Source organism: Delphinapterus leucas, chromosome 20 (assembly GCF_059928025.1).
Source record: "Delphinapterus leucas isolate spDelLeu-1000000601 "Yukka" chromosome 20, BTC_Dleu_Yukka2, whole genome shotgun sequence".
NCBI lineage: Eukaryota > Metazoa > Chordata > Mammalia > Artiodactyla > Monodontidae > Delphinapterus > Delphinapterus leucas.
The window spans coordinates 8,920,180-8,946,276 of NC_143148.1; the positions used below are offsets into that span (position 1 = coordinate 8,920,180).

Consider the following 26,097-nt stretch of genomic DNA (forward strand, 5'->3'; position numbering starts at 1 on the left):
AGAATGGGAGAAAATATTTGCAAACAAATCAACGGACAAAGGATTAATCTCTAAAATATATAAACAGCTCATGCAGCTCAATATTAAAGAAACAAACAACCCAATCCAAAAATGGGCAGAAGACCTAAATATGTCTTTCTCCAAAGAAGACATACAGATGGCCAAGAAGCACATGAAAAGCTGCTCAATATCATTAGTTATTAGAGAAATGCAAATCAAAACTACAATGAGGTATCACCTCACACCAGTTAGAATGGGCATCATCAGAAAATCTACAAACAACAAATGCTGGAGAGGGTGTGGAGAAAAGGGAACCCTCTCGCACTGTTGGTGGGAATGTAAATTGATACTGTCACTATGGAGAACAGTATGGAGGTTCCTTAAAAAACAAAAAATAGAATTACCATATGATCCAGCAATCCCACTACTGGGCATATACCCAGAGAAAAACCATAATTCAAAAAGACGCATGCACCCCAATGTTCATTGCAGCACTATTTACAATAGCCAGGTCATGGAAGCAACCTAAATGCCCATCAGACAGACAAATGACTAAAGAAGTTGTGGTACATATACACAATGGACTATTACTCAGCCATAAAAAGGAACGAAACTGGGTCATTTGTTGAGATGTGGATGGATCTAGAGACTGTCATACAGAGTGAAGTAGGTCAGAAAAAGAAAAACAAATATCGTATATTAATGCATGTATGTGGAACCTAGAAAAATGATACAGATGAACCGGTTTGCAGGGCAGAAGTTGAGACACAGATGTAGAGAACAAACGTATGGACACCAAGGAGGGAAAGCCGTTGGGGGGTGGCGATGGTGGTGTGATGAATTGGGCGATTGGGATTGACATGTATACAGTGATGTGTATAAAATTAAGGACTAATAAGAACTTGCTGTATAAAAAAATAAATAAAATAAAATTCAAAAATTAAAAAAAAAGAAAGAATAAGGTGATATACTCAGAAAGTCAGCTTAATACTTACAAGCTGAATTCTGGCAGAAGTCTAAGCTGCCGGCAGGACCCAGGGAAAGAGATCACGAGAGCCATTTCCCTCTACTTCCAGAAGCTTAGTCCCGTCCCTAGTCAAAGGAGTTAATCAAATATACACCAAGAGCAAAACTCCCAGACAGCAAAGCAGGCCCTCATGCTCATTGAATTTGGAACACTCCTTATACTTCCAGTTGCAGCACCTCTGGAAAGACACACAGGGCTCAAAACGACCCAAGAGGGCAAAAAAAATATCATCAGGAATATGCATATGACGCCACGCAAGAAAAGTTAGGACATGTCATCTGCTACAAAGAGAAAAGCCCAGGAAAGGCTATGTTGGATATCCAAAAAACTCAGGAAGAACACTGGGGATGGTGTGAAAAGAACTAGATCCTGGAAGAATCAGGGGACTTGGGTTTTAGGACTAGGCCACGGGGAGTCACTTCCCTTCTAGGCCTCACTCTTATAAGGAGAGAGTTAGCTTAATTTGTATTTGTATGCCAAATCAGAGAGGGAACTGCAGGCAGTGCTGTTTAAAGGATCCCAAGGCTATGAGAAAAGTGGCTGGCCAATGATAAGGCCTTATTAGCCACGTCTGCCACAGGTAAGGGATGGAGGGGAGAGTGGGAAGCGCACAGCTGCCAGCCTTGGTCTAGACGGTATGATATGTGGGGCTGCCTCCTTTTAAAATTCTCTATTACAGGGACACTTCCCTGGTGGTGCACTGGTTAAGAATTCACCTGTCGGGCTTCCCTGGTGGCGCAATGGTTGAGAGTCCGCCTGCCGATGCAGGGGATGCAAGTTCGTGCCCCGGTCCGGGAAGATCCCACATGCCGCGGAGTGGCTGGGCCCATGACCCATGGCCACTGAGCCTGCGCGTCCGGAGCCTGTGCTCCGCAACAAGAGAGGCCACAACAGTGAGAGGCCCGCGTACCGCAAAAAAAAAAAAAAAAAAAAAAAAAAAAAAGAAAATTCACCTGTCAACTCAAGGGACACAGGTTCGATCCCTGGTCCAGGAAGATCCCACATGGCCGCGGAGCAACTAAGCCCATGCGCCACAACTACTGAGCCTGCGCACCTAGAGCCTGTGCTCTGCAACAAGAGAAGCCATTGCAATAAGAAGTCCACACACCACAACGAAGAGTAGCCCCCACTCGCCACAACTAGAGAAAGCTAGCGCATAGCAATGAAGACCCAACGCAGCCAAAAATAAATAAATAAAATAAATAAATTTATATATATATTTAAAAAGCCTGCAAAAAAAAAATTCTCTATTACAAAACTATACACATAAAAATGGTTAAGATGGTAAACTTTATGGTATGTGGTTTTTACCATAATAAAGAAATATTCATAATTAATATGACTATTAATTATGAAGGTTTTTTAATTAATTTTTATTGGAGTATAGTTGCTTTATGAACATAGTTTCAATCACCAAATCCTAAGCCCTGGAACTTGAAACTAAAAAGATAATTAGTACCATTTAGAAAGAGAAGTAAACCAGTGTAAAGCAATTATACTCCAATAAAAATGTTAAAAAAATTTTTTTAAATTAAAAATAAAAAAATTTTTAAAAAATAAAAAAGAAAAGAGAAGTAAACATATGGAGTATATTATCCAACAAAGTGTCACAGGCAAAAAACTAAAATCCAATAGGATTGCTGCTATGATAATACTTACTCAAGTATGGAATTAAGGGTAAATTGAGGGACTTACCTGGTGGTGCAGTGGTTAGGAATCCGCCTGCCAATGCAGGGAACGCAGGTTTAAGCCCTCCTCTGAGAAGATCCCACATGCCGCGGAGCAACCAAGCCCACGTGCCACAACTACCGAGCCTGAGCTCTAGAACCCGCGAACCACAACTGCTGAGCCCGCGTGCCACAACTACTGAAGCCCGTGTGCCTAGAGCCCATGCTCTGCAACAAGAGAAGCCACTGCAATGAGAAGCCCGCGCACTGTAATGAAGAGAAGCCCCCGTTCACCGCAACTAGAGAAAGCCTGCGTGCAGCAACGAAGACCCAACACAGCCAAAAAAATTTTTTTAAATAAACAAATTTTTTTAGAAAAGGGTAAATTGAGTCAATCCTAAAATTCTACTACACAGTTGCGAAGTACCTCCCACCTCCAAGCACATAACTATATTAGGTCTCTAGGACTTGCTGTGTGCTAAGCCCCTTGCGTGTGTGTCATGCAAGCCTCACAAAAGCCCTCTGAGGCAAGCGCTATTAACACCCCCATGGTCAGAGGGGAATCTGAGGGAGCCTCAGGGAATTTAAGTCTGTGGCTAAACGTCACTCACCTAAGAAAATGACAGCGCCGGGACTGAAAGGCAGGTCTGTTTTGAGTCCAGAGCACTAGTTCTGAACTGTGTACCACGGCCTGCCATCTGGGTCACAATATTAAAGCTCCTGCTTCTGCCTCGCGACCTGTCTACTCCCCAGCCCCTTGTAACTTCTGATAGTGATGGTCAGCAGAATCCATCTGGATTCAATAAACACTTTCCCCCACACTGTCTCCAGGCCATTAGTTTTGCCTCCCCATCTCAATGATGGGCTCCTGAGGGCAGGGGTGGCCACATGCCTGTGTCTTCATCAATCTGTACCTTTTAAAACGCCTGTAAGTGGGGGTACAGCAGCTGCTTCATGTGAATGTGGTGAGGATCCAACGAGCTAATACCCACAGAGCACTGAGAATGGAGCCCGGATGCTTTCATTACCTGGGACCTCTCACAGTATTTAATTAATTAGACTTCAAAGACCTGGGCTGCTCTTTTGCCATCTGCATTCTGCGTCCTCAGGCAAAACACGAGCCTCTCTGGGACTCTGTCTCTTCATCCCAAGAAACCAAACTGCGGATAATTCCCACCTTGTCCACCTCATAAGGGAGCTGTGATGATGAGATGGACAAGAAAATACTCTGGAAACTGCAGAGGGTTAGATCGGGGCTTCTCAACCTCAGCACTATCGACACTGGCAGCCAGATAACTCTTGTCATGGGGGGGCTATCTTGTGCCGTGTGTCATAAGATATTAAACAACATCCCTGCCCTCTCCCCATCCCACCCCCAGTCATAACAACCAAAAATGTCTCCAGACACTGCCAGTGTTCCCTGGAGGACAAGACCGCCCCTGGCTGAGAGAATCCCCAGGTTATGGTAAACTCAAATACTGGTTGACTCCTTTTATAAGCAGCAGTTAGAAACGCTCAGGCTATACCCCAAACCTTTCCAAATTAATAGCTGTTTACTGAGGGCTTTCTATGTGCCAACATGGGCGGGGGGAAGCTGGGAAGCACATCCCCAAAAGCACGGAAATGTCGAGGTGACTTTTTTTGCTCTTTTTCTGGTATTTTCTATAACAAATATGGATTATTTTTACACTATTAACAAACCGATGTTATTTATACACTTACTTGGCTTACTGTGAGAACACGAGTAACCTTAATCTCTCTGTGCTCAGTTTCCTTGTCTGTGAAGTAGGGACAGTAATAGTATCAACTCCCAATGGCTCTTGCTAGTAAGCACTCAATGTTTATGATTATTATTATAAAAATAATATGAAAAAATAAAAGTGCCAGGCACAAGAACACTAAGACGCCAACCAACACCTCGCTGATGCTCCCTGAACACCAGCCACGATGGCGCGAGCGGGGAAAAAGACTTCAGGAGAGGAAGACTGGTTTTAAGGCCCAGGAAGAAGTCTGAAGAGGGAAAGCAGTGATGAAAAGAGCTTGATTTATGGCACTGTTATCCCAGGCTCAACTTTAGAGGGCAGTTCACTTCAACAAATAATTAAAAAAGCAAAAATCGTTAAGAAACCAGAGCTCAGTGACAGGCCTCCTCTCCATTCACTCTGTTGTTCTAAGAGGCCACTGAGAACCAGCTAAGGGGGAACTCCACTCGCGGCAAACCTCAAGAAACCTTCTGGCCCCTGCAGCCACATCTGCAGAAATCAAAGCACAAATCGCCTGCTGGGAAGCTCTGCTTCCAGTCCTCACCTTGAAGGAGAAAGTAATCTGGAGTTGTGCGCTTGAGAGCTGCCTTTGCTTTATCACTGCTCCAGTCCACTTCCAGCGCTTCTTTGATGGAGCAGAAGACCACCTTCTGTTGAAAAAAGGCGAAATTGCTTAGGGATAAAATATGTTGGCTTTAAATCACAAGGCAGTAACTCTTCACCATTTCTAGGAGAAATGTCATTCTGTAAGGTTTACTGTTCATTAAAAGAAGCTGAGGCCCATTCAAATCCAATAAATGTTTATTGAGCACTTACTGTGTGTTCCTCTGGGCACTGGGGACACAGAAATCAATGACATGTACTCCCTGCACTGAAGAAAAACAGAGCAAGGCTAAAGACCTAGTTCCATTCTGGCTCTTTCTTGAACTCTGGTGATTTACGCCACGGAAATACCTTCATAAGTGACCAAGAATGTGTATCTAAAGATATTCAATAAATTTTCTTTGTATTAGTAAACAGAAACAAACAACAATATTCATAAATAACAGAGAAGAAAAACAAGCAAAGGGGATGGAATGAAACCTCCAGGCTGTGGAAATGGAAATGGCATTTGCAAAAGCTCTGTGGTAGGAGGAAATATGGTTGAAACCTATTAAGCTAAATCAAATTTTCTCAAAAAAATGCCAAGAGACAACTATATTTTTAAATATAAACAACTAAATATGAATGAGAAAATGGTTTTCCTTTCCCTTTCCTAAACAATTAAGTCCAAAAGCCATTTGCTGAGACTGAGGAAGGGCAGGGAAACTGTGTGTGTGTGGAGGGGCTAGGTGGCCTGGTTGGAGGGGACAGAGCAGGGCAGGGTAAGAAGGGCATCCCCAAGGGCAGCAACAGGAGACTGATTATATCCAAGGACTTGATGCAACAAGAAATTACATTGAGAATCTGGGGAGCCAGGTTTCTCACTGTCAGAGAAGAAGAGAATTAGAAATATGGAAAAGGAGAAAAGGAGAATGAAGCCTGTGGTGAGAGTTATCGGCATGAACTCGTTTTCTATATATATAGGCAGATAAAAAAATAAATGTAGATGCAAGTGTTTGTATGTGTACACATACAAATATTTACCTGCTGTGTCCACTGAGAAGGTCTAAAAGCAATGATACTCTGATAGCAATGAGCACATCTAACACCTAGATTTTGGTTTCTAATCACCTCTAAGAGAAACATTTCTCCTTGGAGATATGACTGATTTCAAAACTGGGGCAGCAGGAACACAAGAAGAGCCTGAAACAAGGAAAGTCCTCAAAGAATGATGGGCCATGTCAAGAGGTAATAGGAGCCAGCTTAAAGAAGCTTCCACTGGTCAAATTTGAGGATAAATATACTAAAACAATTTGAGGATAAAAATAGATTATAATACTTTAAGTAAACTATAATCCATTAGTCCACAGACCTACAATTAACTAATTAATAAAGTTTGATAGGAATGGGGTATTTACATATTTTCAAAATACCCCTCTACAGAATACCTATTAGTCACACAGGGAAAAAAAAACTGTTTTCAAAGGAGCAGTCTGGCAAACAATCTTACTCATGATCAAAGTTAACATTACCAGTAAAGGGGCATGTGATAACCATGCACCAGACCACAGGATGCAATGAGAAGCATCCATGTTGTGATATTTTTGCCAAAGATGTGTAGCTAGAGTTTAATCACGAGGGAACGTCAGATGAACCTAAACTAAGGGACATTTTACAAAATTACTGGCTTAGCAACCTTCAGGTGTCATGAAAATCTAGATGCACACATGATTCTGAACTGGATCCTTTTGCTGTTAAGGACATGATTGGAACAACTAGTAAAGCTTGAATGGGGTCTGAGGATTAGATGGCAGCGACGTACCCATGTGTATTTCCTGATTTTGATGGTTGGTTTCTGATTAAGGAGAATGCCTTGTTTGAGAAAATACAGACTGAAATATTTGGGAATAAGGTGGTAGCACCTTACTCTCAAATTTTTGTCAGTACTAGCTACTTTTACCAAGTTTAAGATGGTATATGTGTGTAAGTGTATAAATAATTTCAAACTTACAGAGCTGTGTGTCTTTCTTCCTGTCTTCTCTACACACACACACACACACACACACACCAGATATTTTAAAAATAAAAGAGAAAAAAGACAACAAAGGTACAATTTAGCAGGCTAAGTGAACCAAGATCTATCAGCTACCAGGCAGCTTGCTGAAGACCGTAATGGATTTGAAAGATGAAAAGTTCAAATTGCTGGTGAAGATAAAACAGTGTGGTTTTCAAGGTGGCTTTCTGCCTCCCCGTAATCACTCCTTTGGGGTCTGGATCCATTGTAAAAGCTAGCATACAAGATGTTCGTACTGCCCTCAAACCTTTTGGTCAATGGGTCTGTTTGACCTTAACAGATAAGTCACGTAGTTAGCGGAGTGACATTTAGTGCCTGATACAGACTTGCCAGACCCTTCTTAACAAGTCTTACAATGCAGATCAAGCCATCAGCAGTATGGTCTGGAAATGCCATCACAAGAAGAAAAGTCTTAACCAGGTTTCAGAAACTACCAAGATCTTAATTCAGAAATTTTGTAGTTTGTCTGGCAAAGACCAATGCTAAGAATCCACTGATTCGTTAGGCCATTATATGACAAATATAGGGAAGGGAAAAAAGTTGTTTTTACAGTCTTAGTCCCAGGCAGGCCCACTGCTAACACTTTCAGGGCCTGAGGGTAAGAGTACAAATGAAAACCCATGTCTACATATTTAGTCATAAATCACACTAATAAGTTATTAAGTATATTATATTCTCCTGCGTTGACAAATAAACCTTCTTCATAACCACCTGGAAGGCCAGGCTCAAATCTGGAATTCTCACACTCCTTGGGAGTACTGTGCCAGAACGAGATACCCTGGGAAGGCCGCACCCGCACCCTTTCCCCGCTCTGGCTCTGACTCAAAATGCAAGGAGCTTTGCACTTAACTTTGCAAAAGGCTTTGCCCATCCTTCCCCCACAAAACATCCACCCCTCAGGCCTAGGCATGCAGACATTGTGGCAAAGTCTGTACTCCAGAGGCAGATCAGGGAAGAAGCCCACAAAAGCCCGGGAAGTAGCCTGGGGTTATCTGGGCAGGAGATTCCAGGGGTCCAGGTATCCAGAATGTGGTCTAGAACTGGAGGAAGGCTACAAGATCCAGGCAGATGCAGCTCCTTCATCCCATGGGATCCTTACCCTGTGAGGGGAATGGCTGGAGGAAGGCCAGAGTGGGACCTTCTATAGCACCAGGGCCAAGGATAGAGGCCCCTTTCCCTCCTCAACTCTAAGGGCAGAATTAGACTCAGTTCTGCCACTAACTTGTGACCTTAGGCAAATGAATTAACCTCTCTTGGGCCTGTCAGTGGCTGACAACTTTTAGAGAAGTTTCCTGGTATCTGAGGAGGAGACCCCCTGTGGCCTTGTCTTTAATGTGTACCAGCCCTCCAGCCACAGGTGACAAAGCCAGGGGTGGACACATGTCCCAAGCCAGACCCATCAGATTGTTTCTCCTGGGAATCGTGAGTATGAAAGTTGGAAATGGAGACACATTAATGTCAGAGCTCTAAAGAGAAAGGCCAAACCCCTGCTGCCTCCGAGGCTCCCCAGCTGCCCTGGTCTTTCCCCTTCTCAGATCACAGGAGCTACTCCATGCTTCTTGTGCTACTCCAGCCTGCCTTCAATTAACGCCCCCTTTTCTGGTTCAAGGTACCCAAAGTCTACTATCATGGCTCATAACTATTAAAAATAAAACAAAACTTAACCAAGCTGCCTATCTGTAGTAGCACAGATGCAAAAGGTGGTGCTTGCCTTACCGACCTCACTGGCATTGAGTTTATAAAAAGCCCGCTCAACGGTGCTTTCAAGGAATGAAGAACCTTTCAGATGAAGCAGCCGGCAGTGCCTGCCAGGTAGTAGCATCCACCACCCCCCTGAATGAAGGTAACTTTCACACCTCACTCATCCCTCCCGCTCCTCCATGCCCTTGGCTCATGGATCCCTCTGCCTCGAACGCCTAACCCACTCCCCTCCACTGTCCATTTTCTCCCCTGACAATTCTGGGCCTTGAGGATTTCATTTCAATCTGAGAGTCTAGTTAAGACTAATAATAAGCCCTCTCACACCGTTAACTGATCCCCTCTCCTCAGATGGGTAGCAGCTTCCTGAGGCAGGGACCACAGTGAAAGGCACAGCACTGAATGGACTAGATTTTCAATAAAAACCCCTGAGCTGACAGGACCTACCTGCTTTTCATTTGCCGAAAAACCCAACAATAAATATAAAGATGAATTCTCCACACAGTCTATCAGCTATCAAATTAAGGGGTTGTGCTGGGCCATTTAGAATAGTGGGAGACTGCAATAACCTCTGTGCAACAGGAAACTGGCTCAATAGATCATGGCAAGGCAAAAGGGGGAAGACCGACACACACAGCCATTCAAAATCATGTTCTCCAATTGTACGCCAACTATATGTCAATAAAAAAATAAATAGAATAGAACAGAATCATGCTCTCCAAAGTAGACATAAAGATTTGAGGAGTGCTTGTGAAAATATATGGAGTGAAAAAAGGAAAAGACAATACATATGTATGTCATATATTACATTAGATCATTATACATGTCTTGCATGTACTAATATATATTAATTAGTGCTCTAATTTATTATGTACATGCATAAAAAGAATACTGACATCACTGGGTAACAGGGTTCACATTTTCTCAACTTGTTCTGTATTTTCCACATTTGGGACTTGTGAACCTACTTTACTTTTTAGATCAGGCTGAACATCTATAACAAGTGATACAGATCTGGATGTAAAGCTGAATGTAAATCAGAATTGAAACAACTTTCAAACTACAGATTTCTAGGTCTAATTTCCACACCTACTCATGGGAGACTATAGTTTTCAAAAGCATATTAACGACTGACAACCACAACCCGAGACAGTTTTCACACTCTGCAGAGTGGCAAAAGAGCCTGAAGTTACCAAATGTTACTGTTACATGCTGCTGGGTTTGGAATGTAAATTGAGGAAACTACTTGAGAGCTAGTTTTCGGGGTCTGGTAAAGTTGAAGATGTGCACATCCTAAATCTCCTATATCCTAGAGAAATCACACACTTACCCAAGGAGATTATCTACACACACACACACACACAAAATGACTGCAGCACAATTTGTAAGAGCAAAACCTTATATACCTAAATGCCCATTAATAGGAGAATAAATAAATAGTAATGTTTTCACACAACAAATACTCTATGGTCAAAACAAAAACAAAACAAACAAACAAAAAAAACTGCAGTGCTTGCTGTCCAAGAGAACTTGCAATGATGACAAGAACATTCTGCATGCTGGTGCTTTGCAATATGGCTGCCACCAGCCACCTGTGGTTACTGAGCATGTGAAATGTGGCTGGTGAGACTGAAGAACTGAATTTTTAATTTAATTTCAATTTCATTAATTTTAATTTAAATAGCCACATGCGGCCGGTGGCGACCATAATGGACAGCAAAGCCCCAGAACCACACACAAACACAGATGGCCTCACAAACGCAAAGCTGCTCTTAAGAAGCACAAGGCAGCAAACATAAAACGCAAAACCGACTTTTAAGAAGTTAAAAAGCACACCAAACAATTCTATGTTACTTGGAAAAACAAACACGTGCAGTGAGAAGAAATGCCCAGAATAAGAACCACGACTGACGACAGTGGGTGCTCATGCTGGCGAGCGATAACCAGGGGGCCTCAATCACATCAGTAATGTTTTATGCTTTAAACTGGGTGGTGGGTACATGGTGACTAGCTCTACCATTCTTAATTTCATTTTTAATTTATACCTACAACACCACCTAATAAGCTTTATTCCACTGTTTAGATTTACAAACACATGACAAAACACCATGCCAAGCAGGGCTATATCCACCCCTCCTGGATACCTTATTAAATCCACACAAATGTACCAGCAGCCCTGAGAAGACAGAGAAAGAACACCCAGATTGGTACAACAGTACTGGGAACGTTTTGGTTTTTAAGTTGGATAGTATTTGTTTTACCGTTATGTTCCATAACTTGCAATGGTGTCGCGTGATTTTTGTATACTGAATATCTCTCTCTCACTCTCACACACACACATACACACAAGACTAGACTGTGCTGTGATGATGGGAGGGACTCCTCTTCCTCATCCATAGAGCCAAGAAACTTCTCTCAGGCGAGACAAGGCACCACCAGCACCCACCCCACACTCCACAACTGTCCTACCTGCAAAACCTACTATCAGCAGTCCACCAAATTCTCTGCGATTTGCACCCTGCACCTCCCTGCCTGCTCCCCTCCCCCGAACCAAGTGATTCTCTGACAATTTAGTTTTGAACCTCTCTGGCCTGCAGGTTCTGGTCTAGGCAACCCAATGACTTACTTCTACATATTCCTAGCCAAGAACCTTCTCTTCTTTAAAAGTCTGTTCTCTCAGCTCAGCTCAAATAACCTAAACTATGAGAACTAATGTACTACAACATTAATCCATTTATTTGATCACAAAGAAAGTTAACTGAATAAACCCTTTTTACAATGACAATAATCTCCTCCAGAGCTGGGTCACATTATGATGCTGGAACAGCCACAACTACACTGAACAAACATTTCCTGGGGACTTCCCTGGTGGCGCAGTGGTTAAGAATCCACCTGCCGGGCTTCCCTGGTGGCGCAGTGGTTGAGAGTCCGCCTGCCGATGCAGGGGACACGGGTTCATGCCCCGGTCCGGGAAGATCCCACATGCCGCGGAACGGCTAGGCCTGTGAGCCATGGCCACTGAGCCTGCACGTCCAGAGCCTGTGCTCCACAACGGGAGAGGCCACAACAGTGAGAGGCCCGCGTACCGCAGAAAAAAAAAAAAAAAAAGAATCCACCTGCCAATGCAGGGGACACAAGTTCGAGCCCTGGTCCGGGAAGATCCCACATGCCGCGGGGCAACTAAGCCCGTGAGCACAGCTACTGAGCCTGCACTCTAGAGCCCGCGAGCCACAGCTACTGAGCCCACGAGCCACAACTGAGCCTGCGTGCCACAACTACTGAAGCCCACGTGCCTAGAGCCCGTGCACCGCAACAAGAGAAGCCACTGCAATGAGAAGCCGGCACACAGCAAAGGGTAGCCCCCACTCGCTGCAACAAGAGGAAACCCATGCGCAGCAAAGAAGACCCAAGGCAGCCAAAAATAAATAGATAAATTTATTAAAAAAAAAAAAAATCTCCTGAACACAAGTGTGCGGGGTACCGCACTAGGAACAGAGCAGCGAACAGAACTGCCCAGCCCGTATGGAGCTTCAACTCTAATGAGGGAGACCCTGACAAGTAATCTGAGGTATAACCAGCATTACAAATCAACGTGCCACAGGAAAGAGGAGGAACTACACTAGTCACTCATCAGGAATGCTGCTTTAAGGATGGGGGTGAGAGGAGGATGAGAGAATTGTCAACAAATTGCTCACAAAGGGGGAAATCAAAATAATGAATCACTCCTCAACTGTGGAATTTCACAACTAATTCATGAAAAAAGGATTACAGTGCCCAAATTAGTCACCCACTACATCAGAAGCAGTGGTAAAATTAAATCTGTAGTTTCTTAGCATGTCAGAAGCAAATCCTACTTTATGTTTAATCTTTAAAGAGCTATTATGGAGAGTACCCACCACCAGGCATCTATCTACTCCTATCGGGCAGCCCCCTAACAATAAAGAAATATGAGCAGCAGCACGGGAGCACGCTGGTGGCTTTTTAAAGTTTTCTGGAGTGATCCCAATTTTCACATACTTCATCCCACCATCCTCACAAAACTTCAAGTTATCCTAGAAACTCCAAGGGGATTCACCTTGTGGGTGGTAAGGTGCGCCTGTGCCCTTCGCCACTGCCTATGCTCTCTCCCCACCTATTCCTTCCTTCTTACACTGCTGTGTGATCTTGGGCGGGATTCCTTAACTTCTCTTGGCTTTAGTGTCAGCTGTAAACGGAGACAAGAGGGCTAATTTGCTTCCCTGCACCCAATACAGTGCCTTGTCCACAGCAGGCATTTTGCAACTCGCAGATACAGCAACGGCTCACTGCTTGGAGCGAGGAATCCAGAGTCACTCCGTCTCGACAGCTGTGCCTTTTTTCTTGACCCTATTTCCTGTGACTGGATGCCGGTCCTGGCTTTGGTGCTTGGCAGACTGTCCTTCACATGCCAACTCGAACAATTCTTCCTCTGGGAAGCCTTTCCGGACACTTCCTCATCACAAAACCACTGCAATCTCCTTTATCTACTGCATACTAGAGCCCACATCAGGTCTGTGCCCAACACCTGTTTCTGACGAAATCTGTCTCATCACTTCTCCTGGGCACCAAAGGAAGCAAACAATCTACTACTGCATGCCTATCTCTGGGCTGGGCATTTTCCCACTGCCGTATTTATCATGATGGCACAGGTGCTAGAAAGGCCCAGCCAGTGTCTTCCTAGACGGTGTGAAAACCACAAGCTCTGTTTTTCCTCTTTGTTTTTTAACGTTTCTAATTTAGGAGCACAATGTGTACCTTGAAGCAAAAGTGGCTTTACAACACTGGGTTGAGCCTAAGGGAAAGGGGGAGGGGAAGGGAACCCTAACCAGAAGCCTTTCACAGGAAACGGGAAGTGGTTGCTTCCCCACCCCCATCCTGCACACTGAGCATAACCCAACTAGTTGAAAGGGCAGAATCTAAATCAAGGGATTTTTGAATTGGAGGAAAACTTCGAAATCGTGGAGTAGTCACTGCCAAAATGGAGTCGGCGTGTTACTGCAAGGTGGCAAAGCCAAGGCCCAGACCCTGCTCAGCCCGGTCCTTCCACAGCGCTCTCGGTGAGGCTGCACAAAGACAAGGTTTGGAATCCCAGGGATTGTCATCAGGAATGCACTGAATGCCTTGGAACCTTAAGGGCTCAGGGTTGGAATCCAAGCCTGAATTGTCCCAGTGAAACAGCTGACTAACAATGTCAGCTGGGGAATATTTTGATACCTTCAAATTGGGCCCCAAGTAGGAAGAGGCCACACAAAGAGCTGTGTGACTGAAGAGCCCTAGGAATGGTACGCGAAGGCCGCCGAGTGCCTGCCAGGGCTGCCCACATTCTCCTCATAGCTAGCTAAAGTGGCTCCCAAAAGAGGTTTCCAGATCTGCCCCAGTGGGCACCATCAGAATTGACTCCCAGGAAACTTCCAGCTGTGAAGGGCAAACAAAGCTAGGGCTCTCTGCATTTGAATGTGAAAGACCTGCCTCAATCAGAGAAGGCCCTTAAGCCATAAAACCCTTCACACCAAGGCCAAGTGTCACACTTGTAAGAGGGTGTGATTTATAAATTGAAAGCACCCACAAAGCTGCTTTTGTACTCCTCCCTTAGTTAACAATTTATCTCCCCCACCAAACTCACGGAGCTATTCAGATAAAGCTTGACTGGGCCTCAAAAAGAAAGAAAGAAAGGAAGAAAGAAAAAGACCCAAGTTTTGGCCAAAACACCAATGTTCACTCCGGATAATTATGGTCCTGTGAATAGACACTAAAATTAGGGCTTAATAATTCCTCTGTATTACACTCACAGCATCAAACTATTCCAATACAAACATAAAGAGCAAGGAAAAGAAATCTCCAACGCAGCCTTGCTGGAAACTCAAAAGAGTTCCACTTTTGTGGTTTTCTGCAGTCTCTTTTGTGGTTTCTGCACTCTTAGAATCCCCCCTTTAGAGCAGTTTTAACTCGACGCCCTGACCAGCTGTTTTTCTTTCTCAACATTTAGATCTACAAAGCAAAGAGTAAATAAGGGCTTGGCCATGTCTTTCCTCTCGGTTCAACAAAACCAATTCTGGCCACTTCATCTTGTTTTTTTCCCCATCGCATGAATTCCCTTCTCAAATTCCAACACTAGCTACAAAACCATCATCTGTCTACTGATTCCCTTCCCACTCCTCTTTCTATAACATGAATTACAGCACCAATCCTAGTAGAGACTAAGCCCCTAACGTAAACTACATTAAAATATATATATATGTATATATATATACATCTGATAACACTTGTCAACATTGAGACCTTTCTTCTTAAAAGGTTATTTGGTAGGAAAAAACCAAAAACTTTATTTTAAAAAAGCAAAAAAGCAATTAAGCAATTCAAGTTTAAACTGTCTCCCTGCCCACTTAGGACCTTACTAAATTGTCTATCAATCTGAAAGAAAAAAAAAAAAATTTGTATAAGAGTGGGGGCTTCCCTGGTGGTCCAGGAGTTAAGAATCCGCCTTCCAATGCAGGGGACACGGTTCCATCCCTGGTGGGGAAACTAAGATCCCACACGCCGCGGGGCAACTAAGCCCGCGCACCTCAACTACTGAGCCTGAGCTCTAAAGCCCACGTGCCACAACTAGAGAGAAGTCCGTGCGCCGCAACAGAAAATCCCGCATGCCACAACTAAGACCTGACTCAGCCAAATACATAATTTAAAAAATAGATGTAGCAATAATAAAAGTGACCTAAGTTTAAAAAAAAAAAAAAAGAGTAAGGGGCTGTGCTCAGAAACAGTCTTTCTGATGCTGCTCCATACATCAGAGGTGCAAATCTGTGGCCCACAGAGCAGGTAAGTCTTGCAGGCGTGTTCTCTTTAGTCTCTACAGGGTGGATGGAAACAGCATGCAAAAAGGTTGCCGGTATTAAAAAGTTTGGGACAGAGCATATTAAAAAAAAATCTTTCTTTCTCATTCTCTTGAAAAATCACATCTGACATCACTAGGTTCACATTCCCTCACGGCAACAGCCGGCTGGCACCAAGCACAGCTGCCCCTTTAAATGGGACAAGCGCTGGCCTAGTCTGTCCAGACTCCCCCCCTTCAGGACTACATGCTTGCTTCCCTTGCTGGCAATGGTTATGGCCCATAGCCTACAAGGCCCCAGGGCTTCTGACCCTTGACACCACCCCTCTCCTCCACATACCTTTTTGACCATGGTTGTCTCAGATGAATCAAGTTTGGCTCTCTTGGTATCGGGTCCATCTTCTACTCCTTGACTAACTTTGGCAACTTTGGTTTTCTCCCTAGAGGGTGACAAGGGGAGGGAATCGAGTTCTACCCTATGAATCATGCCATGAGAACAAAAAGATCATCAGTGGCTCACTGAATAGGATGGTGGTTAAGAGCAAAAGCTCATACAGATCTGGCTCAAATCCCGGCCCGGCCACTGATACCTGATGCCTCACTTACCTGCTATGTGGGAATAATAATCCCTAAAGAATTATCAGAAGAGAAATAACAAATTGCTTAGCACACTGCCTAGCACATAGTATACTCTCAATAAACTCTGTAAATGTTCCACCTGAATCATGAAATAAAGAGCTGAACTCAATTCCTCCTCTCTGCCATGGGGAGCTCACATTAAAGTAATCTGGCCTTCTTTTCTCTACTGTGACTTCTTTATCCATTTATAAGGTACCCAAAGAACTAGATTTTCTTAAAGTCATAAAACATAAGAGATACAAGAGGGCTTCCCTGGTGGTGCAGTGGTTGAGAGTCCGCCTGCCGATGCAGAGGAGGTGGGTTCGTGCCCCGGTCCGGGAGGATCCCACATGCCGTGGAGCGGCTGGGCCCGTGAGCCATGGCCGCTGAGCCTGCGCATCCGGAGCCTGTGCTCCGCAACGGGAGAGGCCGCAACAGTGAGAGGGCCACATACCGCAAAAAAAAAAAAAAAAAAAAAAGAGAGATACTAGAGATTTTGAACATGTTTGTCCTTCCCCCATCTCGACTTTACAGGCAAGAAACTTGCAGACTGGAGAAAGTTCAGTGACTTGCCTAAGAAGCTGAACAAAAGAGAGCAGTTCTTGACTCTTGGTAGGAGGCTTCGCCTACCACACAGGGTCTCTCTTTACCTCTCATCAGCAAGGGTGGTGGTCAAAAGTTACAGCCCCAAAACCAACTCTTGTAGTTTTACAGCACTGGTATCATCTGCCATCCTTCATCTAGAAGCTACAAGTTCAAAACACTGCAGGTCTCATTATGTGAGAATCACCATGGTCTGTAACCTCAGTGTTCAAAATGAGAGGAGGTCTGTTTGTTCTGCCAGAGCAGTCTCTAGACCTTGGAGCTTTTCCAAGGTAGACTCTGGCTGAGTGTGCCTACAGAGTTGCCCATCCAACTAGTACTCATTTTACCATCTCTCAACCCGAACACACGCAAGCGCCAGCTGGGGAACAAATGTTTACAATCCGAGCAGGTTCTCCCTGAATAGAAAGTGTGGCTTCACCACCTGAAGTCCAAACTGATCAGATACCCACATGGTGTGTTTCGATCACCTTAGAACTGCTTTCCTCATGCTCTAGAGGAGACCATCAATTTGGAAGGCAGGGGCCACATCTCCTATAATTCTGAGCACACAATCTATATATTCAGTAAGCTGTTAATGAATTGGTTTCCCAAAGTTCTAAGCATTATAGTTAAATACTTTCCTTAAATGGTTCATTTCCTACCAGTAAATAGAACTACATTTTGAAAAGGCTTTATGTTCTCTCCTCCTCTCCCCAGACTTACTCTACAAATTCATGCTCTCCGAGATTGGCAAACGTGTATCCGTGGTAGCCAAAAACATCTCCCGTAAAGAACTTGATGCTATTTTTGTGACAGATCTGGTCAACTTTAACTATGATGTCCCTGGAGCAGCAAGTCAGACATACCTGCAGAAAGAATGAAAGCGGTCGGGTGTGAGTTGTGCAGACTGTGAATCACAGCCCCGATGTCTAAATACACCTTAATGAACAGCCTCTCTGGGCATGGCTAAAGCCAGTTTCAAACTGGTACAACAGGTTCTTTGGATGCTATGGTTAGAAGACAAAAGAAAAGTTGCAGGTTTCAGTGTGTAGAAAATGTAAATCATGAGACGGTCACTTTACCTTCTGCAACCAAAATGAAATGTGTTTAGCTATTAAGTAAAAGGCACTCGATGAATTTATTTCCCCTAAACCATGAACATATATAAACCACATTTCACAGTTTTCAGGAAAAGGAAAATACAGTAATATAACTTAGAGGAAGTTATTTCTAAATCATTAAACCTATTAATATCTGAATAAGCTACAGCAAGAAACAAAACCAGTTTTTTAAATTTACCCAAAGGTCATGTTTAAATACAAGGGCATTTTCCCCCTTCTTTTGACTGATATGTTAAGATAAAGAAAATAAACAAGTCCTGTTGAGATTATTTTTCCACAGTTTTCGATGTGAAACTTTATCTGAATTTAAGGACAAAAGAAAAGGTTACAGCCCAAGTGACCTCCCATTCAGACTTAGACAATGAGACGGTGATTCACTCAGTGGAATTATCAATGTTGCTCTGAGGCCTCTAAGTTGTGTTCCAGTAAGTTGAGGTATTAGAAATGGCTAAGTTTTACTGCACAGAACACGACCTTTCAGGAGAAGCTTTGTGATCAGGGCCAAGAAGACAACTTCTAAATTGCACATGTTTTCTTCTGAACATAGAAAGTTGGAGAAGAAATTTCAAAAGGATTTTCATTTGATAAACCTCTTGCTGTTGTCTGGCAGCCTGAATATTGAAATAACGCTCACAGAGCAACGTGTGTCTCTGCTGCCATTCAAAGGATACAGTCACCCGAGGAAAAGTCAAATCTAAAAGATAAGACAGGTGCAGCTGAACATGCAATCAACTGACCGAATGGAGCCCTGCAGTCAAAACTGAGCGTGAAAACCTATGAAGACCAGTCAAACGTGGCTCAAATATGAGGAACTCACGCCTGCCCTGTGCACATGCGTTATACAAGCAACAGCCCCATGCTTCAGTTCTAACAAAGCTTCTAGTTGCTAGAAGTTCAAAGGACACCTAGAGTAAACCAAATGTGGTTACTACGGATAAAGAAATGAAGAGATGACTTATGTCCAAATGGAAAATGTTCCAATACCTGGACTTACAAAGCAGAATAAAAAAAATTTTTTAAGGGACAAGATGCACAGATGATCCATCATTCCAAGCCCACATTTGAACAGATGCACATATGAAATACAACAGTGTGAAAAACAAAACTACCAAACCCAAATTCTAACCTCTCACGTAATGGGCCCTTCATTTAAAAAACAAGTAGATCATCTGTGACTACTGCACGGTTATCCAACATTTGTTAAGCTTTTCCAGGGTTCAGGGAGCCATGTCTGAAAGGTCACAGACACTGAAACAGAATTTAACTTATCCTTTCACCTCTGCAAAGATCTGGCAGTGTAATCAAGTGAGGCTTGATATGCCTCGTTTGGCTTAAGACTACAGTGATTTTGTCTAGTTAACCATGGCAACATGGTCAAAGTGGCTCTGTGCAAGAAAGAGACAGAGACAGACCAAGATCAGGTGTGCTCTTTTTAAAGACAAAACACAGGCTGTAGTTTGGTATTTCTAACAACAAAAAAAAGACTCTGCTACAGATATTCACCAACTTGTTAAGTTTTCAGAAGAAAACATTTGCAATAAAATGTATAGAAGCTATGTGCAAAAATTCTGGAAGGAAGACAAAACACCAATGATAAAACCTGGTCTCGGGAAAAATATGCCCAAAGAAGAAACCAAAAGGCAGCAACTCACAAGCAGCCAGCGCAGATCCAACAGACTGGATCTGCCTACCGACGCACTCAGCATACTAAGGCAATGCACTGATAAGGCATATACACTAAGGCAATATAAGACTTCAATCTACTGGGGCAATATATTAAAACTAAAGAATGAAACAGCTTAAAAACTTACTTGGGAAAAAGCTCAGATTTGAGATTCTAATGCGCCAGTGTACCTAGTATACATACAATTAGTGCTTTAATTTGCTGAATTCCTGAAGGAGATTTTACATTCTCTATGAAACTTACAGCATCAAATTGCGTGAAAAACGACTCAGGTTTCTTTTCTATATTCTCAGTGTCCACTTTCACATCCACCATGGGGTTGAGATTCTGTGCGCGCTCCAAAGAGGCTTCGGCCCTGTTTCGGCCAATAGACCCAGTACGGATCAGGAACTGGGCTCCGGGGTCTTCTGGAGATACCTAGGAATGATAATTTTTTTTTTAAATACTTGAATTTGGAGGGAAAAACAAATGAACTTTTCCACTTTAAAGAATAACTAAAACATCTGCCATCTAATTGTAGTACTACTGTTCCTATAGGAGTCTGCCCAGCACAGACTCCCTACACTCTTTCCTTCTGAGGCTTTAAAATAGACATTGAACTTTTTTTTTTTAACTGGGCACTGATGGTTAAAGAGCACCCCCTTGTGTTTATAATGAAAATTCACTCTAAACAAAAGAAGTCCATGCTTTCTTAAGTAAATGTTTAACTGCTAACAAAATGACAGAATGATCAGTGCTAAGAGTTGACCAAATCCCTACCATGTGCCCAATTCTAAGCAATCAGAGAGAGACATAAGTAATTTAAAGGATGTAGTCCCTGCCTACAAGTGGTTTAAAATCAGACCCACACAAAAATTAGACACAGTTAAGAACGTTTGAAACGAACTCTTAAATTCAATTAAAACTCAGAAAGGAGGACAGCTGAGCAGAGGTTGGAGAAGAGGGATAATTTCACTCATAAGGCTGGACATCAGCAGAAGAGAGCCTCAAAAACAGATAACATAGTCACCTGACAGCCACCAGTAGGATTACAGATTCCACTGTTCAAAATGCATTTCTTCCCACATCAAACATCTAATTTAATCATGAATCTCCATGTATGACCCCGCCACCTTCACCAAGACTGGGTTCAACAGAAGTAATCCTCCTCTCCTGCCAACTACCCACGGTATACACTCCCCCTTACTATCTTTCCTCCAAGCAAATGAGCTGGTCCTCCTCCCGTTCAAGGCCAGCCCTCTAACAGTATGCTTGACCCATCCCATCCCATCCCAGGGATCTCACCACACACAGCAAGATCGTACATCATAGTGGTTAAAAGCCATGCTCTAGGATAATTCAGGTTGGATTCACAGCCGTGATTTGAATCCTGGCTCAACCACCTAAATGTGTGACCTTGAGTGAGTATGAGGGAATCACATGTAAAATGAGGACGTTACTAAAAGCGATGGCACTGCTAATCACTCCACCAGGGGAGTCAGTACTACCTGTGCCCCACTCCTTGGCCTCACAGCTCCCGGCTCTCCTTCTCCCCCGCTGGACATTCCAGTTTCTATATGGGCCCTCTTAGGTGCAGCTGTTCTCAGGACTCCACCTCGAAATCATTCATCTTTTCACTCTATATAGCTCCATAAACCAACTCCATGCCTTATAGTTTCTACCAAAATCTGCTGTTATTTCTCAAATTGCTCTTACTGGTACAGATTGCTTCCTGATCCATCTGAGTCTTATATTAAACTGCCCACCAGAAAGTTCCTCCTGGAGATCCCATGGGCCAATCATAATCCAATTCCTATGTTTGTTGTCTCTGTTAACAAACAGAGACATCTCTGACGCATCCAGTCACCAGAGCCAGAAACCTGGTCTTCCTATCCTCTACACTTCCTTGATAGCAGCCACCAGGTGACGTGGCTAAGCGCATGGCCTCTGCCAGGAGTCAGACCGCCTGGGTCCTGGTAGTATCACTAACTGCTGTGACCTTGGGCGGGCCAATACTTCACTTCCTTTTCCTCCGTTTTCTTATGTGTAAAGCAGGAATGATAATCCCTACATCTCAGAGTTGTTTTGAGGCCTAAATGAGATACTACAACTACAGCTCCTAGAACAGCGTCCAGCACTTACAGTAAGTGTCAGCTGTTGTACTTCCTCCTTGCTTTCCCATATAGGATCCTACTGACTATACCACCGAAGCATCTCTCACCTCTCGGTGATTCTCGCCATCTCTATCCCCACTGTCATTCCACAGACCCTTCTCATCTCTCACTTAAACTATTAAAGCAGCCTTCTAAGTAGTCTTCTGCCCCATATCTTGTGCCAACCACAGTCTACACACTATTAGTGATCTACAGAAAGCCCAAAGCTGAAGTCAACCCTCACCCATCTGAAACTCAATGACTCCTCACCACCTAGAGAATTAAGTACATTTACAGCAGAGCTTACCAGCTGGCCCTTCGTGACTTGGACCTCACCTGCGAACTGCAACCCCCCCCAGCACCGCGGGCTTCACACTCTAAAAACACCAAACTGTTATATTCGATTTCTACCATGCTGTCTTGTGCTAATGTCCCCTGCCTAAAACACAGCTCCTCAAACCCTGAAAAACCCCTGCTTGTTTTTTAAGACTCAGCTCAGCACTCCAGGAAGTCTCTCTCATGTCTGCATGCCACAACCTGAGTCAGGTAGCGTGCTCTGATTTCTGGAAAAAAATTGAGGATGGGAAGCAAATCTTGTGCATTTTTCTATCGCCAGTACCTAGTCTACTTCAGGGTAGGCAGCAGGTGCTCTTGGATGCTTGCTGACATAAACGAAATGAAAAACTCTAAGGGGCAGGAATTAACATCTTCAATTTATAGATGAACAAGCTAAGTCTCTGTGAGGTTAATTCCCTTTCCCAGCTTCAGAAGGTGTGATTTGAGCCCAAGCCTTCATGATTCCAAAGCTTCTGCAAAATGCAGCACCATCTTCCTGGGACGTTCCTAGTCAGGGACAAAAGCACAAGCAAACTACAATAGGCAGAACTACCAGAGAGTGTTCACGAACTATGAAATTTATGAGATGGGAGTCAGGCTGGGTAAGTTGACTTGGACCAGGTTATACGAAGCCAGTGGTTCTCAACCCTCCCTGACTTTTAGACTCACCTGGAGAACTTTTATTTTTAAATAACTCCCCAAATATTTAAAGCACAGATGGGACTGAGAACCACCGTGTCAGGCTTTGAAAACCAGTCAGAGGAGTCAGGCCTTACAGCGGAAGGCAAGTAGAAGGCACTATTAGTCTTTAAACTGAAGAGGCAACGGTTGACTCCAACTCTGGGTGGCATTCGTGCCAGTGCCGAGGCAGTGAGAGAACCACATCACATGGCCTCAGTGTTCTCTCATCCCCATTCTCAGATTTCCCAACCAAATGAGGAAACTACCATCCCATTGTGGTTTCGTTTTTCCACACCAACGGCCTCCAGGTTTTGGAACCATCCTTCCTTGGGTCTCCACTCTTACCCTCTCTACCCAGGCAAACAAATTCTTCCCCTGGATGGGGTGTTCCTGCCACTAGGGGGCACTGTGGCTGGTGGGCGGGGGGATGTCAAAGCTGGGAGGGTTCAGTTAATTATCTGGCAGCTTGCTTGCAGGGATTTTCTTTCCTTAGAAAGTTTTGAATTCAAGTCAAAAATCAATTTGTGATTGTGATATTAAGTGAGCCAACCTATGTGTCTCTTCGTATTGCAGGAGAATTAAGACAACAAAAATTCTAGATATTATTTTCTCCTGAAACTCCAAACAGGAGAGCTTTTAAAAATTTCATTAACATTTACTTTTGTCTACACAGCCTATACCTCACACTGTGTGTGCTAGTTACTTAGCATGAGACAGGACCCCTGTTCATTGCCTAAAAGGAAAAAAAGACACAAATAATATGTGACAACACAATTTTTGAAATATTTTAACTGAAAAAATACATGATTTCTGGAATTTGCTTTAAAAAACTGTCCCAAAAAATACAGGGGAAAAGATAAATAAAAAGATCAACAAAACATTGGTATCTGTAGAAGCCAAGTAGGTGAGGTGTCAAATATTATTCTACTTCTGTATATATTTGAAATTTTCTATAAAAGAAAACCAAAATGTCATTGAAGCATGAGAATGTAGACAAAGCAGCAGTTATTTTCACTTTGGAGAAAAGACAGGTCAGAGAAAGCTACATAGGGGTTGGGCACTATGGTTCTATTATCAATTAAATAATATTTTATCATGTAATTAACTATTGGATGCTTATTACATGCAGGCACTACATTAAGTGGTCCATATACATTCTCTCTGATCCAACATTTCCCAAGGTAATGCCTGTGAAGCATCTCCATCAAGATCTCCTGAGATACCTGTTTTTCTTCTGAGATACCTTTAAAATGTATATATTCCTGAGCCTTACCTCAGACTTTGTAAAGTAGAATCATTAGGGGTGAAAGCTACACCAAAACAAAGCCCCAAGGCAATTCTGCATTTTAAATGAGTGATTCGGGTGATTTAAAGGTACAAATTGGAAGAGCACTCCTCTACTCCTCACAATCACCCTCCAAGGGAGATGCTAACTCCACTTTACAGACGGGAAAGGTCATCACCCCGTAGGATATGGTGGAGCTGAATTCAAACCCGGTGCTGGCGCTGTCAGTCTCCAAGGGCTACAGTGCCACTGACGCCAGCCCTCCTCTTTCACAGCCCAGAAGGGGCAAGCAGGAAGGCACGAAATCTCCACGTGTTTATACCAAAGAGGGGAGATGGCGAAGGAGAGTGATAAGGCGGCAGCTCACCTGCTCGTGATCCAGCATGGTCAGTCCTTTCACTCCGGCCAGGATGAGATTCTTGGCGATTTCAGCCCCGAGTCCCTTCATGCCAACAAGAAGCACCCGGGAGGCCCGCAGCCTACAAGGCAGATATTGTCAATGGAATGAAAGAGGACAGTGGAAGGTCTCCGAATTATTGAAGAACAAAACAAGACAAAAATAGGGAAATGATCTTGGATTTCATTAACTGCACTTAAGCATCCAGGCCTCAAATCTTGAAAAAGAGACAGGCTCCAATCTACCCTGCTGAGAACAATTCATTCAACAAATATTTATTGAGCACCTACTATGCCAGGCCCCCCTCCAAGGTGTGGAAATACAGCAGTGAATAAACAGACACAATTCCTGCCCTCAGAGCTTGTATTTTGTAGAGACAGACAAACAAATAGAGATATATAATATCTCAAAAAGTGAAGAAAATCAAGCATGGTATGGATCAGGAATGATGGAGGATGTGAGTTTAGTCAGACTGATCGTGAAGGCCTTTCCACAGAGGTGCTGAGCAAAAATCAAAATGAAATGAAGGACATATATACAGATACTTGGGAGAAGAACATTCCAGGTAGAGAAAAAAGCAAGTGCAAAAGCCCTGAAGCAGAGGAGTGCTTGGCATATTCCAGGAGCAGGAAGGCAGATAGAGCAGCTGAAGAGCAAAGGGAAGAGTGAGCAAAGGGAAGAATGGGGGACTTCCCTGGTGGTCCAGTGGTTAAGACTTCACCTTCCAATGCAGGGGGTGCGGGGTTTGATCCCTGGTCAGGGAACTAAGATCCCACATGCCTCCCCGTCAAAACACCAAAACATAAAACAGAAGCGATAATATAACAAATTCAATAAAGACTTTTAAAATGGTCCACATCAAAAAAATCTTTAAAAAAGGTAAGAATGGTAGATGAGGCTGTAGACAGAGTCAGGGGCCACATCATGAAGGCTCTTACAGGTACTGTCAGGATTCTGGATTTTATTCTAAACATGATGGAAAGCCATGTGTGTGGGGGGGGGTTATGGTTGGAAGGGGAAGAGTGTCACAGTTAAGGTGAGAAAGGATGATGGCTTGAACTAGTGTGACAGCAGAAGAGAAGGGGAGAAGGGGTACTATTTAAGCTGTAACACACAAGGTGGCACGAAAGAGGGCACATCTGGGAAGTGTTTAGCTCATTCTGAGCCTTTAGAGTGACAGAAGATGAGGCTTAAAAAAAAAAATGGTAGGGCTTCCCTGGTGGCGCAGTGGTTGGGTATCCGCCTGCCAATGCAGGGGACACGGGTTCAAGCCCTGGTCCGAGAAGATCCCACATGCCGCGGAGCAACTAAGCCCGTGCATCATAACTACTGAGCCTGCACTCTAGAGCCCACGTGCCACAACTACTGAAGCCCACGCACCTAGAGCCCATGCTCTGTAACAAGAGAAGCCACCGCAATGAAAAGCCCGTACACTGAAATGAAGAGCAGCCCACGCACAGCAACTAGAGAAAGCCCACACACAGCAAGGAAGACCCAATGCAGCCAAAAATAAATAAATTAAAAAAAAAAAAAAAGGTAGAGAAGTCTGGACTTAACTCTGAGGTCAGCAGAAGGCAGTATAGGTCCACAATACCTTATT

At 43.7% G+C, this 26,097-nt stretch overlaps 1 protein-coding gene across 2 annotated transcripts in view; it reads right to left on the reverse strand.

Annotated features, from left to right (window-relative positions):
- Positions 1–26,097, reverse strand: part of SAE1 (SUMO1 activating enzyme subunit 1) — a 72,167-nt gene that overhangs the window by 33,783 nt on the left and 12,287 nt on the right. For both annotated transcript variants that reach the window (XM_022585266.3, XM_089902659.1), the window contains exons 2-6: positions 24,468–24,579; positions 19,910–20,083; positions 17,585–17,727; positions 15,999–16,098; positions 5,002–5,107 (exon numbers count right to left, since the gene is read on the reverse strand). In XM_022585266.3, coding sequence (XP_022440974.1) covers positions 5,002–5,107; positions 15,999–16,098; positions 17,585–17,727; positions 19,910–20,083; positions 24,468–24,579 — 635 coding nt within the window. The remainder of the gene's footprint in view (positions 1–5,001; positions 5,108–15,998; positions 16,099–17,584; positions 17,728–19,909; positions 20,084–24,467; positions 24,580–26,097) is intronic.